At 45.7% G+C, this 21284-nt stretch overlaps 1 protein-coding gene across 1 annotated transcript; it reads left to right on the top strand.

Moving 5' to 3' along the window:
* Positions 1 to 16128: 16128 nt before the first annotated feature.
* Positions 16129 to 20950, top strand: KLHL38 (kelch like family member 38; the record flags this gene model as incomplete). Its single annotated transcript, XM_081111593.1, has 4 exons — positions 16129 to 16212; positions 16888 to 18241; positions 19690 to 19795; positions 20661 to 20950. The coding sequence occupies exons 2-4, from the start codon at positions 16889 to 16891 to the stop codon at positions 20948 to 20950; spliced, it is 1749 nt and encodes a 582-aa protein (XP_080967719.1). The 5' UTR covers positions 16129 to 16212; position 16888.
* Positions 20951 to 21284: the final 334 nt, after the last annotated feature.

The following is a 21284-nucleotide window of genomic DNA, read 5'->3' as shown; positions in this document are numbered from 1 at the left end:
CCTCGAGTCAAAAAGTTTGCCCACCCCTGTTCTAGGCCCACTTAGTGGACAGAACTAGGAAATATAGGTGTATATACTAAGACATGTATCAAATGTCTATATTTGTACATATATTTAGACACATGACATAGATATAGGTGTAGATGTAGGTAGAGATGTAAGTACAGATACAGACATAGATCCATTTGAATCTATATTAAATTAGACATGAGTTCATATGAGGTCTTCAAGTTTCATCCAGTACCACCTGATTCATGCTAGAAGGGGGTTTTGACTTCTTGAAATGGCACAAACAAGATAGTAGAAAGAAAGCTCCTAGCAAAAGGAGCCATGCAAACCACACAGTGCCCTGTATGTGCCACTGATTACATTTCCATTTTGAATGGCAGATTTAGTCCTCGGTCTGGGGAGAAGGGGAAGGCCATGGTTGAGTGGTTCTCAGACCTCCAATTACCTAGTACCCAAGGAATTGTCCTTAGGTTTCGAAGAGAATGCTCCATGACTTCTTTGTGACTAAACCAGAAATACTGATGTCTTCAGTTCCTAAGATAACCAACTTTCAGAGAGCTCAAAATATGTTTAGCCAAGACTCATACCATGTAAGGGAAGAGAAAACCAAGACCACCTTCAGTGTCAGAATCAAGACAGTGGGTTTTCATGTCAGTCTCTTCCTGTTCATCTTTTTTGGTCCCCAATAAATGTCACTTCAGGATTGCTTAGAACAATGATATATCAGGACAAAAGAGGCCTGAGGCCCTTTTAGACTAGAAGAAAAAAACATTGGTTTTGAATCATTTCTGACTATGAATAATGTGGACCCAGATAATATGACTCACAAACCAAAATGAACACACTAATTGGCTAAACTCTGTATCCAACCCAAGTATTAACTTTTTTTTTTTTTTACAATCAAAGTGGTTGTTTTTAAAATCCTACTGAACCAGTTCAAATCAGAACCAGTCTTTGGAAAAGGTTGAGCCAGAAGAAAAAATCATCAGAAAAGCAAAATCATTTCCAAACAAGTATTGCATTCACTTCAAGTGTCTGGCACATGCAAATATGAATTGTGTGTGTATTTCCATTAGTAGGACCACTTTTAATTGAATTTTATTTAACCTACTTGACACATTAACCAACATGCCAGTCCTCTCTACAGATGCTCTGAAGGCTGGAGGGTGGTGTGGGACTGAGTAGGAAGTCCTCTCTCTCCTGGTAGCTCATGCATTTTGCAAGAGTGCATTGTGTTTATTCCAAAATCTGTTTATACATATTGCACTCACTATTGTAATTACATAATTTAATTAAATATTAAACAAGCTGATTAACCATAAATGCAAAACAAAGACTTCTTGTTTTTCTGAAAGCTAAATTGAATACCCCAGGAAGACTAGATAAAGATGTGCTACATTTAAAATAAGGATAGCCCGGCCAGTGTGGCTCAGTGGTTGAGCATCAACCTATGAATCAGGAGGTCACAGTTCAATTCCCAGTCAGGGCACATGCCCGGGTTACCAGCTCAATCCCCAGTAGAAGGCAGGCAGGAGGCAGTCAATCAATGATTCTCTCTCATCATTGATGTTTCTACCCCTCTCTCCCTCTCCCTTCCTCTTTGAAATCCATATATATATATATATACACACACACACACACACACACACACATACACACACACATATATATTAAACAATACAGAAGTAGCAACTACATTTATGCATAAGTAGAGGAGTTGCACCTCATAGCATCTTAGTGCTGATTAATGAGATAAAGTATTGGAAACCCTTAGTACAGAGATGGATGCAGGCCAAGAGCACCCTACACAACAGCTGTGTTGTTGTCTAACCAAGACGCCCATCTGTGCTGGGGTAGCCAACCCTGAGATGGAGTTATGAGGCAGTCTATTGCATGAGGAGACAAAACTATAGTGCAGATAGATGTCAGACGGATTCATGCCCCCCGCCCTCTCCCACCTGGATTGACATGACAGACCAGGATGGTCCCCCCACCTCCAGACACATCCCTCCTCCAGGCCATTTCCCATTCCACAGCCAGCATTGCCTTTTCTACCCCAGCTCTCTCCCACACTGTCCCAGAGCGTGGAAGGGCTTGCCACTTTATGAGACTTTATGAGGACTGCTGCTTCCTCTCCACTGAGATGGCCAATTAGCATCTCACCCTAAATGCATACAAAGAAAAAAATTGATTTCCCCCCACAAAACCAGTTCCTTCTCTGTCTTCCCCATGTTAGTAACAACCCCCATCCACCCAGTTGTTCAAATCAAAGTCATCTTTGAGTACTCCTTTTCCTCAACCCTCAAGGGCCATATATCAGAAGTCCAACTGCTCTAAATACCTTGTTTTCCATGTTTCACCACCTCCATAGCAGTCACTCCAAGTCAGACCTCCATCTTGTCCAGCCTGGACCCACACAATGGCTTCATATCTGGGTTTCCTGCTTTCCCAGTTTCTTCATCTCGGACTCCTTCTGGAACGCCCCCTCCCCCTCACTTACCAGGTACTAACCACACAGGACTTTTTTCTGTTCCTCAAACTTGTCACTTATTCCTTCTTCAGGACTTCTACACTTGTGATTCCCTCTTCCTGGAATGTTCCTTCTCTCAAAGCACCCCAGGATCCCACATGTCACCTCCTCCAAAAGCTGATGCTGGAGACCATATCAAGTCTCATCCCCATCACTGCCCTCAGAGCACCTCCAAACTCTCCCTTTAACATTATCCTGGACTAGAGGCACAGTGCATGAATTCTTGCACAGTTGGGGTCTGGCCAGCCTGCCCTGGTGGGGGCCAATCAGGGCCAGGCTGGTGGGGGGGGGGGGAGGGGATACAGGAGGTTGGCTGGCCAGTTCTGCCCCAATCAGGGTGGTGGGGGCTGATCAGGGTGGAGCTGGCCAGGTGGAGGGGCTGTGGGCTGATGGGGGGGTGGGGGTGGCAATCAGGGGTGGGGCCGACCAGGGCGGTTAGCCAGCTGGCCCCGCCCCCAATTGGGATGGGGGGGCTGATCTGGGGCAGGGCTGGCTGCGGGGGAGAGGCAGGGGGAGAGGCTGGGGGAGGTTGGCCAGCTGCAGTGGGTTCACAGTGACCAGTCGACCAGTCATTCTGGTCGTTCTGGTCATTGGCTTTTTATACTAGTATAGATTGTCTTCACCATCTGAAATCACTTTACTTGTTTACTTATCCATTGTCCATCCCATGCCACCATTAGGATATAAATGCTAGGTCAGGGAGTTTTTCTCCATTGTTCACCACCGTAGCCCCAACTCCTAGAACAATGCCTGGTACTTAGTAGATGCTCAATAAAATGTGGTTGACTAGATGAATACATCACACCATTTCCTTCTTCCCCTTTTCAAGCCAATTTTATCCTTTGACTTCCACTTGTTTTTTCAGTCTTAGTTTGAGCATCCCAATCTCACTTTGCCTGCCCCCATCCCATGTAGCTAGTCACTTCCTCTGTGCTCTTTCTTTTACACAATTTCATCATAGACCTTACTATATTATTTTTCATTATTCTCTTTATTACTATTCCCAATGAGACAGGGAGCTCTGTGGGACCAAGGACCCCATCTTACTCAGCCTTCCAGCCCCAGTATGCAGAGCAATTCTCTATATTTCTGACCACCTTGGCTTCCCTGACCATTAGTTAAGAAATAGTCTTTCCCTTCACCCCCTTCTCAATCATAGTGCTGCCTTTACAGCACTTATTATGATCTCACAACAGCCCATCCCTATTTATTGATTTATTTGTTCTGCTTGTCTATTGTCTGCCATCCCCCTGGACCCTAGTGACTGACACACAGTAGGTGCTAAATAAAGATTTGTTTACAAATGACTCATTCAACATATTTGTTAAGTGGAGGGCTAATTAATTGATTAACTCTCACGGTACCCAAAGATTAGGGAGATTCAATGTCATGTTTACAGTCGTTATTCATAGTTTCCAAAACAAGTCACATGATTTATGAAAATCACATTCTGAAGGAAATGCTGGGGGTGGAGAGGAGAGGAAGAGGGCAAGTAGAGATTTGGCTAATGAGCAAAATCGGTCTTGAACTGCTCCAGGGCATCCATCACCTAAATTACTGATTGGTTGCCTCTTGTTTGGCATTGAGAACCCAGATGGCAGCAGCAGGTCTCTCTGCAGCTCCAGTAATTCTATTCCAATTAGTGCAATTAGAACCGGGTCTATAGATAATTGCCCAGATGTTCTGCTTCATCAGAGGTCACATTGCACATGCAGCCCAAGAAGATTAACATCTATATCGGCATACAGCGGATGGGGAGGAAGGATGACACTCAGCAAAATGGTTTCAAGTTCTGAGAATTCAAGTGCAAGTTTCAAGAGTAAAGGATCTTCAATAACCCTTTCCAAGAGGGAGACCTCAGATCACCTACCTTCTCCAGCCTCCTCTGCCTGGGCCAACTGGGGAGCAGGGACATGAGATCTGCTGGCAATGGCGCGAGCTTGGCATCTTCCGTGTGACGTAAATAATATCAACCACAGTAAGTCACTCTAGGTCCGTAGCATTGCTGAGGACATGATAAACAGAAGTTGGGGGTGTGTGACAGCCACAAGGGCAGTAAAAGTAGAGGCTGGGACTGAGCCAGCTGATGGGGCCAGCAGAACAGAAGCCAGCTCAGGGCTGCCAGGCCCCAAAATAATGTTTCGTCTGGATGGCATGAGAGGCCTGGCCAGAACTGGTCGACCCAGGGGAAGGATATGTACAGCTAATTCCAAACAGGTTATCAAATATAGAAACGCACCGGAGAACTTAGCTGTCTGCACTTCACCCCTGGGCAGGGTGTGAGGCAGATGAGGAGAAAAGTGATTAGTGTCTACTTTATCTCTTACAGTGAGTAAGATAGGCCAGTTGATCATGCCTGGAATCCATAAGAGACGTCAATGGTGTCTAGCACAGAGGTTCCCACCCTCGGTTGCAGAGCTTACAGAATTTCCCCCAGAGAGTTGGATTTTATTGGACTTAGACTGGAGGACAGCCCGGGAATTAGGAAATTCTCCATTTCCCCCAGGGGCTTGAATGTGAAGCCAGGGTGGGAACCAGTGCCTGACACAGCTGCAGGTTGAGGAGGCTCCGAAACCCAGGACATGCCCCAAACCTCCCATCACCCCCCCAGACTCATTTGAAGCAAAAAGAAAAGAAGGAGCAGTCACTGACTCTTGGCACAGAAGGGTCCTTCTGGGGATATACAGTATACTTCTATATAGCTTTTATTGAAGCCTCTTACTTTTCTGTAAAATCCTTAGGCTAGCACCGAGGCCCTATCTACCTGCTTATATGTTCTTCCAACTAATATTCATTGAGCACCCACTATGGGCCCCAGGTTCTTGTTCTCATGAGACTTCCCTTCTATTAGGGGAGACAGAGAACAAACAACGAAACATTATAAATAGGATATATTTTTAAGGGTGATAAAAAAATAAAATAGGATGGTGACACTGCATAGAGAGACAGGTGGGAGGGGGGGCATGCAAGGTACTTTTGGTGGTCAAGGAAATAATGTTCTGAACTCTGAGAAGCCAGCCACATGAATATTGAAGAGAACAGCATTCCAGGAAGTGCAAAGTCCCAGCTGCTGTTCTGCTGATATCACCAGCTCCCCCACTTTTGCACTTTGGGCTTGTCCCATGAGCGGTGCCATCTTTCAATCCAAATCTATTACTTTTCCAAGAACCCCCTCTTCCAAGGAGCTTCCCAGGTCCACCCCCTCCGCATTCTGACCACTCCTCCTCTCAAAAGTGTGTAAATGCCCTTGGTGAACTCCAATGGCCCTAAAAGCCTGTGACATGATTGTCACTACTCATTCCTCTTTAGCATCGTGCCTGAATTTGCACTGAATCATCACACACTAATTCTATAGTCGTGTTGTTTCACCCGGATTCAACTGCTCTCCTCCCATAGGATATCGTCCATTGGTCCTTCAGGGCACAGACTGGGTTTTCTGCTTCTTTGGTACCCCAGTTGCTCCTAGAACAGAGCTAGGCGTTCATTCACAGCCCTTGACTGGAGCTGTTTATAGGAGGAGTTGACTAGCTTGCCAATGAAGTGTTTGTTTCAATGAAAGAAGTAATTAGTAAGCCTCACCTCAAAACCACACGGCCTTCATTCTATTTTGCACTAGCATTATCTCCATTGTATAGACGAGGAAACCAAGGCACAGAGAGATTAGGTAACTTGCCCAGGTCACACAGCCAGTAAGTGGCAGAGCTGGGATTTAAACCCAGGTCTGTCTGGTATTAGATGAGGTACCATGCTACATGGCATGGCTCCATGAGGAATGAAGGTCAGCAGACCCATTCTCAACTTTTCTATAAAGAAAATATAACTCATAAAATAATTAACAGAGGTGACCTGGTTCGTAGATTTAGTGCCAAATCCAAGGCAGGCATTCATGGCTGAGGATGCTAAGGCCTCTGGGCTCTCTGCTTTGTCATGTCCCTTTCATAAAGGTCAAAATTCTGGTCGGGATTCAGCCAAAGTATCAGATCATCACTGTGCCCTCTAATGAATTTAAGTGCTGCCAGGCAGCTCCTGACTGTAGGTGAAAATGTCTAATGAAATGGCAAATGGCAGGAAGCCAGAGCACATTCATTTACCTTAAATTATGTTTTCTTTATGTTCTCTCTCTCTCTCTCTCTCTCTCTCTCTCTCTCTCTCTCTCTCTCTCCTGTTTGACTGTTGTCAATGGAGAAAGACAGGAGCAAGAATCTAGCATCCTAAGCAAATCCCCAGAGCAAGTCACACAGCTTCATCGGTAGCAAGGGTTTAAAGGAGGGTTACCAGATTTAGCAAACAAAAATTCAGGATATACACTGAAATATGAACTTCATATGCTGAGAAGTATTTCGGCATGGATATGTCTTGTGCAATATTTGGGACATATTTATACCGAAGACCCGAGCTGAATGAAACCTGCCTCACAGGGTTACCCTGAGGATTATACCACACACCTAAGGGAACAGCTCCGAGGCACCTGAATGGAAGTGGTAACATTAGGTCTGTTCAAAGACTGCTTTCCTTCCTTTATGTAACCGTTGGAAATGGACAGCCTGGGCCCTCAGACAGATGAGAAAAAGAGCCATTCTGGATTATTGACTCATGGTTTATTTCATAAGCAAATTGACCTGGGGGGAAGCCTGGCTTCCCTTCAGCTCTCTCCTTGCCCCCAAGAAAAGAACAGGAAAAGGCTGGAACCAGTTAAGTCCAGGAAAGTGCTCATGAGATGTGATAATAGAAGAGATAACAGGATATTGGTTTTGTAAACAGAAATAAATTGGCTGAGCAAGAGGAGAAAATGAGATGGGGAGATAGCGGGGAGCAGCAGGGGAACACAGCCTAGGGAGTGACCACTGGCAGAACGTTCACGGGAAAATGTCCAGTGGGAAAGGTCTGTTCCGCCTAAATCAGAACATCTGAGCCCCTTGTGTGATGCACTGGAAGGAAATGTTTTGCAAAGGTTCTGGGGCAAACCTCAGGCATTGCTGTGAAGCAAGCAAGTTTGTCTTCGACACCCTTTCCTCTGCCCATTCAGCGGTAAGACCAAGTCTGACCTTCTCTCTGCCCAACAATCCCTCAACATCCCAGAAACAGTGTTCTAAGAAAAGCACCACCTGCCCTGGCTGGTGTGGCTCAGCTGGCTGGGCATCGTCCTATGTACTGAAAGGTCACTGTTTTGATGCTGGGTCAGGGCACATGCCCAGGTTTCAGGCTTGATTCTCAGTAGGGGGCGTGCAGGAGGCAGCTGGTTGATGACTCTTTCTCATCGTCATTTCCCTCTATATATCCCTCTCCCTTCCTCTCTCTCTAAAAATCAATAAAATTCTTTTTTAAAAAAATAAAAAGAAAAGCATCAGCTTAATACACCACCACCATCCCAGGTTTGGTGTTACTCTATTTACCTAAGGTGCCCCTTCTCGGACCCCAACTAGCTTATCTGACAAACTAATCACAGGACGGGCACATTCTTTCTGGGCATAATTTACATTTTTATAACACCTTCTGGAACAGTCTTTTCTCCTTCTCCTCTGCACTTCCCTCCCCACTGTTATCTAATTCATTATCTGCTCTAAATAGGGAAGGAGGCGCTTTTCAGGTAGAGAGGACTAGTATACGGTCTGGTAAAAATGAGATCTTTGTGTGTCTCTCCAAACACATTCCATGAGCAGGGGATACAATAGGTGTGTAGAAGCTGTTCAGTGATTTTGTGTTGGAATGAAATGAGTTGGTATGCCCCGGTGGATCTCCTCATTTCATAAAAAGATCATCCCTGTTACTATTCTTATAAAACCATTTCTGGAGGAACATTCACTGACAACTGGCATGTCAGTTATGCTGTCAGTTTGCCACTCCCCCACCTCCATTGTATAATGTTCTACTTTGGGAGCCACAAACAAAGTTTTCCTCCGGGCACCTGTGTTGAAGAAAATTCTGGAGATGACAATAGGAGTAATGTGCACATCTCCTGGGTGGAAAGGCAGTTTCTGGTTGCTATAATTACTACCAATATTGTGCAATGCCTTATTGGACAACTGACAATGCACTAGGTGTTACAAAGAGTTTAAATAGTAGACTCCCCAACCTCCAGCTCATGTCTGAAACGCTATGGCCTGTGCTGGCCTGCCCATTGGAATGGAAAACACAAGAGGGTACTTCCTATTACCTTACCCAAAGCCCTGGAGACTTGGGCATGCTTCCCTAGGAACGGGGGTTACCAAATCAACCATGTTTGCCTTGGCCCACTCTTTTTTTTTTTTTTTTTGCCTTTTGATTATTCAGATGTAGAAGAAAGAAAGAGATGGCAAGGGAAGCCTTTATCCAAGAGGCTTCTGAATCCCTGGCAGGTCTGAGGACTGAACTTCAATAACAAGGTATGAAGGTAATACAGCGTCTCCTTAGTAGCATTTATTTCTCACCAAAAACGATTTACAAGGAATGGTGAATACTCACCACACCTCAGAAAATTAGGACTGATTATAACCCATTATGGGAATCAACCCAGTATCAGAAGCAGATACAATTGGTTTGAAAGAAATAGCAAGTGACCTATTCCTATTTTACCTCATGGTAGAAAGGAGATCCAGTTCTTTGAAAGTCAGTAAAGAGAGAGTTCATTTCTTCTACACTACTGCTCCTTGACTCAAAGACCCAGATAATAGACCAATCTTAAACTTGGCCAGCTATCCTCTGCTGCATGGGTGATACCTTTTGAAGCAGCCAGAGTACAGTTTTAGACGCACACATGCACCCCACACAGTCTTACCATATCCTTTTAGAGCAGCGGTTCTCAACCTGCGGGTCGCGACCCCTTTGGCGGTCGAACGACCCTTTCACAGGGGTCGCCTAAGACCATCCTGCCTATCAGATATTTACATGACGATTCATAACAGTAGCAGCATGACAGTTATGAAGTAGCAACGCAAATAATTTTATGGTTGGGTCACACCATGAGGAACTGTATTTAAAGGGCCAGAAGGTTGAGAACCACTGTGTTAGAGAACGCAACTCAGAAGCAAGCAACAGGGCAAAATGTGGAAGATTGAGGAGCATCCCTGCCAGAGTCCTGTGGATCCTGAGGGGAAAATGGAATCGTCATAAATAAGCTTAGAAAGCTGTGGGTCCTGCTAGGGGCATCTGTTAGATAGTTGGGGTTATAGTTTTTCATGCATTGGAGACAGAAGAAAAGTACACCTTAGTCCTGTAGAGCCAAGCTTCATGGATGCCACAGGACCCCTGGGAATGGAGCTAGGAAGTGGGAAAAGCAGCCAACCATCCCTTCAACTATCAATGTAAGAAGGATATTCAATAGGGATAGTTAGTGGTTCCTAAGGCATGCTATACAGTCTATTGTTTGGCCATCATTGGGTCTGCATAAATCGTTCACACAAAGATGAATAAAGAAAAGAGCCAGACTATGGGAAAATACTCCAGAAGAAAATTTTTTAAAAACTTCAGCATCAATAGAAAAAAAAGATATTTACTTACACACACACACACACACACACACACACACACACACTAGAGCAGCAGTTGCCAACCGGTGATCTGCAGACCACTGGTAGTCTGTGAGGTCCAAAAGTTTGGCAAACACTGTACTAGAGGCCCAGTGCACGAAATTTGTGCATGGGTAGGGTCCCTAGGCCTGGCCAGCGATCAGGACCAATCAGGGTCTTCCTTACCCCAGCTGCTGGCTGCTGGCTGGGGCCTTCCTTCATTCCACGCTGTGCCCCCTTGCCCTTCATTCCATGCTGCCCCCTGGTGGTCAGCACATATCATAGCGAGTGATCAAACTCCTGGTGGGTCGAACTCCCGCCCGAGGGGACAATTTTTGCATATTAGGCTTTTATTATATAGGATGTGTGAGTGTGTATGTGTGTATAGTTAGTTAGTTTTAGAGAGGAAGGGAGAGGGATAGAGAGATAGAAACACATTGATGAGAAAGTGACATCATTCAGATGCCTCCTGCATGCCTTCTACTGGGGATCGAGCAAACAACCCAGGCATGTGCCCTGATGGAAAATTGAACCAAGGACCTCTTTGTTCATGGGTTGATGCTCAACCAATGAGCACACTGGCCAGGCAAAAGACATTACTTTTATAAAATAAGCAGAAATTTCTAGAAATCAAACTGAGCCAGAAAGAAAGCTAGATGAATTGTGGGATTATTTTGGAGGAATAAAAATGCAATAACATATTTCAAATATGGATTGGAAGCAGCAAAAAAGAAGCCTAACCCTATGGGAAAGTACACCAATGATGTAAAGGGTAAATTTGGGATAATGTTCTAGAATGCAGGAGGAAAGGACAAGCAAGTAAATGTTTAAAAAGAGATAATGATTTAGAAGAGGAGGCCAACTTAAATATAAATATATATATATATATATATATATATATATATATATAATTCATTAAAAAGAGAACTACAATTGAAGTAATAATCAAAGATATAATTGAAGAAAATTTTCTTAGGCTGAGTAAAGGCCAAAATTAACAAATCAATAGCTATGTTTTATAGGCAAAATTTAATTTTTTTAAAAGAGCAGATACCTGGACATATCCTGGCAATGTTTTTTAATTAATGGGAAAAATAATTTTGCCTTAGCTGGTTTGGGTCAGTGGATAAAGCATTTGGACTGAAAGGTCCCAGGTTCAGTTCCAGTCAAGGGCACATGCCTGGGTTGTGGACTTGATCCCCAGTAGGGGGCGTGCAGGAGGCAGCCAATCAATGATTCTCTATCGTCATTGATGTTTCTATCTCTCTCTCCCTCTCCCTTCCTCTCTGAAATCAATAAAAATACATTTTAAAAAAGAAAAAATAATTTTAAGAATCAAAAAGACATAAACCAGTTAATTCTTAAACTTCTCTGTAGTACTGCAGTTTTTCCAGAATAATGTGGGTGACTTTCAGAAAATTTTGAAGAAAAAAAATTTATTTATTATTTTAATTAAGATATAATTGACATGTAACGTTATATTAGTTTCAGATATACAACATGATTTGATAATTGTATATATTGCTAAGGAGTCACCACAATAAGTCTAGTTAGCATCTATCACCATACAGTTATAACATTTTTTTTGGTGATGAGAACTTTTAAGATCTGCTCTTTTAGCAACTTTCAAATATGCAATACAGTATTATTAACTATAGTCACCATACTGTACATCACATCCCCTTGATTTATTTATAACTGGAAGTTCATAATAAAAAAAAATTGATCCTAAACCAGTGATGGCGAACCTATGACACGCGGACTCATTTTTTTGGTTGATTTTTCTTTGTTAAATGGCATTTAAATATATAAAATAAATATCAAAAATATAAGTCTTTGTTTTACTATGGTTGCAAATATCAAAATATTTCTATATGTGACACGGCACCAGAGTCAAGTTAGGGTTTTTCAAAATGCTGACACACCGAGCTCAAAAGGTTCGCCATCACTGTCCTAAACTATCGTACCCAGCCAAGCTGTTGTTTGTAGATGGTAGGAAAAAAGAACCTTGGATAAGGAAGGATTCAGAAAAATGCACCTTTCCCCTATTCTTCCAAAAAAAGAATATTATGAGTGAAGGAACTTCAGTTAATCAAAAGACGGGTCAGAGTTAAGCACGTAAGAATGGGAAAGTGCAGCATAACAGAACTGGCGGTGCAAATGTAAATCAGCCTAGTATGTAGCTAAGTTTAAATAATAGTTGTAAACATGATTCAAAAGCAAATAGCAAAAAGTCATTCTTAAAAAATAAGATACAGTATATAAAATGATTTGATGACAGCAAACTGAGCCAAATTCCAGGTTATCTTTACAAAAACCAGGGAGAAAGAAGTAAAAAGTATTTCAGATTCTGTTTCCTAACTATCAGGAAGTTGAAAAATATTTTTTTAACTTTTATTTTTGATCATTAGGAAAACATAGATTAAAAATGTGTCATTGCCCTAACCGGTCTGGCACAGTGGATAGAGCATCGGCCTGCGGACTGAAAGGTCCCAGGTTCGATTCCGGCCAAGGGCATACACCTTGGTTGCGGGCACATCCCCAATAGGAGGTGTTGCAGGAGACAGCTGATCGATGTTTCTCTCTCATTGATGCTTCTAACTCTCTATCCCTCTCCCTTCCTCTCTGTAAAAAATCAATAAAATATATTTTTAAAAATGTGTCATAAAAACTTAAAAGAAAGCCACTTGTAAAAATATATACAGTCTGGAAAAGGCAAAAGTAAGCCAATAGTGTCCAGTGTCAATCTCTGTCAACAAATTCCATTCTCTGCCTTTCCAAACATGGGGCAGGAGTGTAGACTTTTTCCTGCCCTCAAGGAGCTACAATCCAGGAGAGAAAGATGAAAACACCTGACTAAAACTCAGCCTGATATGAGAGCTTGTATATCATTCTCTTTCTAGAGGACTTAGAATTCATGGTGGGACAGGGGTGACTCGGGAAGGAGGAGGTTAAGAAAGGCACCCCTTCATAACACTTAGGACACTTAAATTATTTGTCTATCTTCCCTACTTCCCTTATGGTAAGTACCACAAGGGCAAGGGACCTTGTCTTATTCAATGGATGGATGGATGGATGGATGGATGGACGGACAGACGGACGGGCGGACGCTTAGTTAATTAGACCCTTACCTTGCTCAATTCACATTTCCCCAAGGGAGTCTAATTAATTCTACATCTGGGAGTAAAGTTCACCTTCTCAACAGACATCTCTCTGTAGGTCATCCACCTTCTACACTCCAGCATAAAATTGCCAAATCATGCCTCAGGGGCCTGGAGGGAGGATATTCTTGCCTAAAGGCCTACCTCACCACCAGGAGCGCCCGCTGGGGAGCAGGGAGGCCAAGGCAAGTGTATTATTCTTGGTGACTCGCAGTGTTAAAATGAGAGAGCAAGAATGCATCTTTGATCGTATTATTTTTTTCTTCCAATTTGATTTAGAGCCCAGAAAGCTAATCTGTGGCATAAATGATGCATCGGGTCAGGATGCAGTTCTCAGGGAGGAAGGGGGCCTGACAGCAGGTTGTATACCAACAACCCACTAGCAGTCCTGTTGTTCTCTCTGTTGGTCTGTATTTCCCTGACCCTCCCTAGGGGGAAAAATATGAAGACATTGTGCTGTCATTTGCAATACCGGCCTAGTAAATGCAGGGTTAGGCTTTTAGCTCTTGGAGCACAGTCGTCATGGCAACACCAGAATCAAGGAGCAGGCCGCCTTTTGGCCATTGTCTGAAGTACAAAGTCCTTGCTCAGCTTTGCACAAGCTGGTCAAATAACACACCCAGCCACACAGATGCAGACACCGGCAGGCAGGAACTCACATACCTAGACAGGTTTTTAAATCACATAGCAAGAGGCAAGTTCCTTCCTACAGCTGTTCACGATCCAGTCCACTGAGGCCTTATGTGTCTGTTCCCCTTCTTCTCCTTCACCTACTGACGGGAATGGGAGATGCTCGCAAGACAACAAGCCTTCCAGTGTTCGAGGAGCTCTCAGCCCTGTAGGTGCAGGTCTGCTCTGCACGTTCTTGACACACAGCTCCCTGGGACCGACTGCCATGGTTCACTGGTTGGTGTGAAAGTTACGTCTCGTCCCGATGGCGATAGGAGGACGGGGCCCGGACATGCGTTGGTGGAGCATGTCGGTGGCCTCCTTGCCTGCAGCTGTCAGACCTGCTGCTGACCTGAACCAGCCTCCCCTTCCACGGGAATCCGGGCCCAGCACACTCAGCCAGGAGAGAAACTGTGCAGACTTTTTTTTGTCTTAACTTTATGTGCTTCTTTGGGAGTTTGGGGTCTGAATGTATGGGGACCTAAAATAAATGAGGACATTCAGCTCCTTGCCCCATTTCCTCAAAGGATTCTAATTAATGGGTGTATCTCCATAGGTCTCTGACCCCCGAGGCTCAGGTCTTCTGCTCTTAATTCTGGCCCCAAGGTCCCTGGCCCCAATGACATGTTAAGGATATACTTGGTGGCCATTGACCTTCTGGACTCTTTGGGGCTGATCCATGCAACTATGAATGAAAGACACTCCTTCCACCCTGCCCTGGGGTGTCCTACAGGCCAGGTCATCCAGCCTTCCCAACAAGGACCGGACACATACAAGCATCTGCAAGTTGTCTGATGGAGCTAGCATAAAAAATTTAAGTGGGACGTATCAGGAGACCACTCTGTTTCCTGCTAAACAGTCTGGACTTCATCCTGCAGACATAGGAGCCATTGAAGGGCATGATGTAGGGGACCGGCAGGTTCTGGTTTGCCTTCTCCAGGGTTACGCTGGTGGTGACAGAGAGGGTGTATTGGGGGAGAGAAACTTGGAACAAAGAGAAAATTTGGCTTGGGAGGATGTTGCAATAGTCCAAGCAAGACCGACAAGGAGAGAAAGACGGGCTTCCCTGCCACTCGCTGCTGGTATCCCCAAACAGGAACTCTCTGGACATGGGAGCAGGAGAGACCTAGGTCCTTTTTACTCGTCCTGGTGGTTCTATAACCTTCCGTCCTGGTTCTGATTCTTATATTTGATGACTAACGCTTACTCCATCATCTCATCATTCTCCTCTTCCTGCTTCCCTTCTTCTCCCTTCCCCTCTCCTTCCCTCCCTCCCTCCCTGCCACCCTCTCTCCCTCTTCCTGCTCTTTCTCCCTCCTCCCCCTCCATTCTCTCTCTCTTTCTCTCTCTCTCCCCACCCACCCCCATCTCCCTCTGTTGCTGCTTCTCCCTCTCCCCACCTCCATCTCTCTCTTCCCCTCCCTCCCTCTTTCTCTCTCTGTCTGGAACAGCCTGGAGCAATAAACCTTGCCTCCTGCTTCTAGCTCAAGCCTTTCTAAAAGGAGAAAAAAAGAAAAGTAAGACAGAAAAGCAAGCCAGACCTATAAAAAGAATAACTGAAGAACAATCGCTCGTGTCTGGGAAAGGCAGTATGATGCAGAGAGCACAGCTGCCCTCACCACTTGAAGACAGAAGCCTCTAGGGTCAGGAGAAGCAACAAAGGTTTGGTCTCCCAGAGTCTGGAACCCCTGGGATGCTTCACACATATTCAAAACAGCTTTTGTCATGGGTCCCATCATCTCAGAGCCTGGAGGAGGCAATCACAGCCTTCACCAATGATCCTGCCACTCCGGTGGAAACAGAAACCCATTAAACAGCACCCCACATTCTGGCTTCCCTTGTGACCATCCACCACCTTCCACGTGCCCAGAACTATGGTCAGTAACTATCCCAGGCCCCAGCAACCTGTTTACAAACATCTAGAATTCCCAGGCACTTCAGGATGTTTCCAAGCAGGCAGCAAAGTCTTCTCTGAGAGAAGCCGTCCCTTCAGATCTATTTATGCCGATGTAAACACTTGCCAAGGAAACAGGCATGTGGGCATGCGCGGCCCTGCCAGCCCTGGGGTTGCTGCAAAAGGCAAGTGGAAAGTCACATGTCCCAACAGTGGAAAATACATATGCAGCTATTCTTAGCTCTGGAATGTATACACCGTCTCCCTGCCCAGCAGCTCTGTCACAACGCTCTAGAAAACTGTGAAAGCTCCTTTAGCATAAACAAATCCAGAACTCTCCCAGGACCAACCATTTGTCAACTGAAGGAAAGGCCCAGGTTTATGGTTTCACTTGGAGCCAGAGGTGGAAACTCCGGCGGGACCCGTCGGACCAGGCATCGGTGGCTATCACTGCAGCCAAACAAGGTAAATGTCTCTAACGTTTCCCTCTTCTGCAGGTGGACTGCCAGGTGTCGAGCAACACACCCCGCCCAGGGTATTACTGGGGCTCTGCTTTCTACTTATCCCATCTTTAAAACAAAACCCTAACGAATTTGTGAAGTCATGTTTCAATAAATGTATTGCAAAAGTCCCTTTTCATCCCTTGTTTCTGTCTGGTTACCAGAGGGCCACGCCCCCTCAGAATGACAAGCTTGGGGAATGACTAACACCCAGAAAGATGCAGAGATGAGTTCACTAAATAACAGAAGGCTGAGAATCTGGAGAAAGGCTCACAGACTTCCGCTGGTCAAGTGCACGGGCTGTTTATTTTGCTTCCGGCTAACATTTCAGACCCCGACCATCAGTACCTTCCTACAACCTTAGTTGTTTTTGTTTGCTTGTTTTTTTCTCAGATTATCTGAAGGAAGATGTTATTTGCCTGTTACCTTTCGGAGCAATCATAACCAAAAAGAGAGGTGTCAGCTGTGGGGTCTGGAGTGTGGGTGGCCTCCCTCTGCAATCTTCACTAAGCAATACTCTTGGCGATACCCATACGCACTGGTGAGTGGACACAGATGCTCTAAGTCTCCGAGCTGCGACAGCTAAACCCTCCTGTACGTGCTCCCTCTTGGAACTCCCCTTCACCCCACTTCTTTGCAAGATGGACAAGGAGTCAGCAGATGGGCTGCTCTTCAAAGACCACGACTTCTCCTCTGACTTGTTGAGGCAGCTCAATGGCTTAAGACAAAGCAGAATCCTGACGGATGTAATCATCTGTGTTGGGGCCTGGGAGGTACCCTGCCACCGAAACGTGCTGGCCTCCAGCAGCCCCTACTTCCGGGCCATGTTCTGCAGCAACTTCCGGGAGAGCGGGGAGGCCAAGGTCCAGCTGAGAGGCATCGACTCCACGACCCTGGAGCAGCTCGTCCTGTATGTGTACACGGGGGAGGTGCCCATCACGGCTGAGAACGTGCTGCCCTTGCTGGAGGCTGCCTCCATGCTGCAGTACCCCAAGCTCTTTGAGGCCTGCTCCTCCTACCTGCAGAGCCAGCTGACCCCCAGCAACTGCCTGGGCATGATCAGACTCTCGGAGATCCTCAGCTGCGAGACCCTCAAGAAGACGGCCAGGGAGGTGGCCCTGACGTACTTCCCAGAGGTGGCCGCATCCGCGGACCTGAAGGAACTCTGCGCCTTGGAGTTGAGAGACTACCTGGGGGACGACGGGCTGTGCGGGGAGGAGGAAAAGGTGTTTGAGGCCTTCATGGGTTGGGTCAAGCATGACCTCCAGACCCGGAAGCGACACATGCAGGAACTGTTCAAGCTCGTCAGGCTGCCGTACATCCACCCGGCCTTCTTCCACCATTTCATCGCCAACGACGCCCTCCTTCAGTCCTCGCCCTCATGCCAGATCGTCTTGGAGATGGCCAGGAGGCAGATGTGTTCTTTGTATGGCACCACCAGTGTCCCAGACCTCCAACCTCCGTGGCACGTGCCCCCAAGGAACTCTTACCAAGACTTCCTCATCCTCTTGGGTGGGAGGAAGGACAACCAGCAGACCACCAGGGACGTTCTGCTGTACCACAGACGGACAGGCCAATGGCGGAGCCTCGCCAAACTCCCCGCCCGGCTCTACAAGGCCGCAGCCGTGGCCTTGCACCGCAGCGTCTATGTGCTGGGAGGCATGGCCGTGGGCACAGAGAAGGGTGAGCCCCGTCGCCACGTCTACATCTTCTCCCTGAAACTCAACCAGTGGAGGCTGGGACAGCCCATGCTGGCGGCCCGCTACTCCCACAGAAGCACCTCCCATAAGAACTTCATCTTCTCCATCGGGGGGATTGGAGAAGGGCAGGAGGTCCTGGGCTCCATGGAGAGATATGACAGCATCTGCAATGCCTGGGAGAAGATGGCCAGCATGCCAGTGGGGGTTCTGCACCCTGCAGTTGCTGTGAAAGACCAAAGACTCTACCTTTTCGGGGGAGAGGACATTATGCAGAACCCTGTGCGCCTTATCCAGGTAAATGGCTGGTCCTTCTCATCATGTAAGTGCTTAAGTGTGTACCCCCGCCACATGCACACAAACACACACACATATAAATACTCGCATAACACACACATACACACTTGTCATCTGCAGGGAAGTGGGGGTGAGGGGTGAAGGAAAAGAAGGAAGAAAGAGAGGGAGGAAGGAAGTTTAATTTCAACAAGATTTTATCCATTTATGAATTATTTTGTGAAAGGTTCATATATACAAAGGTACATCAGATACAACCATGAATGTAAAGGTGAAGAACATGGACTCTGGACTCAACCAGACCAGCTCTTCTTCTCACTCTAGCTGTGTGACTTTGGGAATGTCACTTAACCTCTCTGAACCTCAATGTCTAATTTGAAAAATGGGGGTTAATAATATTACCTACTTCATTGGATGGTTGTGATGATAAAATTTGGTAAACTGATTTTTAAAAAATAATAAGGCCTTTATATGATGGCAATTATATTTTACACAGAAAGAATTCCCAGTGAATAATACTGGGCCATTTTCCTCTATAAATGAATATTTTTGTTCCTTTTTTTTTATATGAAGTCCATCCTATCTCTCTTGTGCTAAATTCTTCCAGTAATAAACTAATTTACATTTGATATTTGAACTTTAAAATGATAAAATTACCAGGAAAACAAGTTCTGGGGATCCTGATTTGCTCTGTTTCCGAGTGCTCTGTTTGCCTTTCCTCGTGCCTCATGTTGTCTATGGTTCTAATGACTCTCAAGCATGAGCTGTCCAAGAGTCTTCCTCACGTAGCCCCAGACTTGCTCTTGGCTCCAAGACCCTCTCGGATACACTGGAACAATTAGACGTTTAAACATGAGCTAGAAATCAAAATAACCGAAAAAGCACTGGTTTCATGACCATCCAAGTTGCTCCATTTCTCATTAAAAGAAAAAATAGTCCCGAGCAAGGAAAGCAAACACATGCTACAATGCATAACTCTTGGCCCATTTTATAGAAACACAGCCTCTGATCTCATGGGGGTCACATGAAGACCAATTTCTAGTAATATTTTTCTTTCTGTTATTTAATTATATTTTTTATTGATAGTAATATACCTACATTCTAAAAATTGGAAAAATCTCTCCCATTTCACCCTTTCATTACTACTTTTTAAAGAGGACCATGTTTTTTTAAATGTGTTTTTATTGATTTTAGAGAGAGAGGAAAGGAGAGGGAGAGAGAAACATTGATGGAGAGAGAAACATCAATCATCGATAGGTTGCTTCCTACACACACCCCATTGGGGATTGAGCCCACAAACCAGGCATGTGCCCTGAACAGGGAACTGAACGTCTTGGTGCATGGGAAGATGCTCAACCAACTGAGCCACACCTTCCGGGGCTTAATTACTACTTCTGTCTTTTGAAAACATCACTTTAAAATACAGCGCCATGATTCTATCTCCCCCTCAGGTTTATCACATTTCCAGAAACACGTGGTTCAAAATGGAGACGAGAATGATCAAGAACGTGTGTGCCCCTGCAGTGGTGCTGGGGGAGCGGATTGTCATCGTGGGAGGTGAGTCTGAGCAGAGGATCGCCAGGCTGGGCATAACTTGGCATCTGCCATGGAAAAAGGGTCACTCGCAGACGGACGTTGTTCTGCAGGACTGTCTCTGTAAAACCACATCCCTCTGGCTGAGGGGGTGTGGACAACTTGACAAAGTTCTTTTCCCCTCCAGAAGTTTCTCCCTGTCGTTTTCTGTAAACAGGAATGAAATAATGCCTTACTTCACAGAGTTGTTGTGATAATAAAACACACTCACGTATTGAAAGCACGTGGCGTGGTCCCAGACACGTGGCAAATACTCAAAACACGTTTGCTCTTGTTAACATTAGCTACTGATGGATCATTCCTCTGTAATCACAGCGTAGTGTCGTGGTTTGGGGGTCCGACAGATCTGGGTTCACATCCTGCCTCTGCCACTCCCTGGCTGGATGCTCTTTGGCAAGTTATGACTCTGTTGTGCCTCAGTTTGCTCATCTGTAAAATGGAGATCCTCAGAGGGCCCCACCCGATAAGGCTGTTGTGAGGACCCATGAGTTCCCAAAGGTTCCTTCTTTGGATTGTTGTAGCTCTGGGGTGGGCATGTGAGCGGGATGAAGAAGCCAGTGAGGCTGAGAAAGGCACTGGAGTCAGGAGGCTGCTCCCCACTGAAAACGGACTATGTGTTGCCTTAACCTGGGGTTAGGGATGCAGGGGCCAAGCCCCATCCCTGCTGCACACTTAACCTTGGGCAGGTTACCGGTTAACGTTCCACGCTGTAGTTCAGATTCCAGCCTCAGTGTTAGGCGAGGGCAGAGATCAGACTCGTACCCAGACCACTGACCTCCACGCCCAAATGAGCAATGCTGACCTTGCTGCCGTACCACTTGGCTTCCAGGTTACACAAGGAGGATTCTGGCTTATGACCCTCAGTCCAACAAATTTGTCAAATGTGCGGACATGAAAGACCGGAGGATGCACCACGGGGCCGCGGTGATGGGGAACAAGCTCTACGTGACGGGCGGCCGGCGGCTGACCACGGACTGCCACATCGAGGACTCGGCCTCCTTTGACTGCTACGACCCCGAGACGGACACCTGGACCTCGCAGGGACAGCTGCCTCACAAACTCTTTGACCACGCCTGCCTCACTCTCCAGTGCATTCCCCACGCCTCCACCTTCTCCTGAGGTCGATGAGAAACCAAAAAACCGGCTGTGTTAGTCCAGACGTTCTTGTTGCAAGAGACAGAACCCAACTCCAACAAACTTGACCCTAAACAGGTGCAGCCAGAGCTCATGAGACTCAAAGTTCCAGAGTCCGGAGACCTGGAACCAGGCCTGTTGTTGGAAAATACTGTCTCTCTCTCTCTCTCTCTCTCTCTCTCTCTCTCTCTCTCTCTCTCTCTTCTCTACACCGTGTGAGGACAAATCCAGACTCACATTCTCTAGTTTAGCATCTTCAGGAGAGACTTTACCATTATCCATACATTAACACTAAAAAGAATTAAACAGTGCTGTTTGG

Source organism: Myotis nattereri (assembly GCF_964212035.1).
Source record: "Myotis nattereri genome assembly, chromosome: 17".
In the NCBI taxonomy this organism is placed as follows: Eukaryota; Metazoa; Chordata; class Mammalia; order Chiroptera; family Vespertilionidae; genus Myotis; species Myotis nattereri.
The sequence above is the reverse complement of the archived record's forward strand: the minus strand, read 5'-3'. Positions and strand labels throughout refer to the sequence as shown.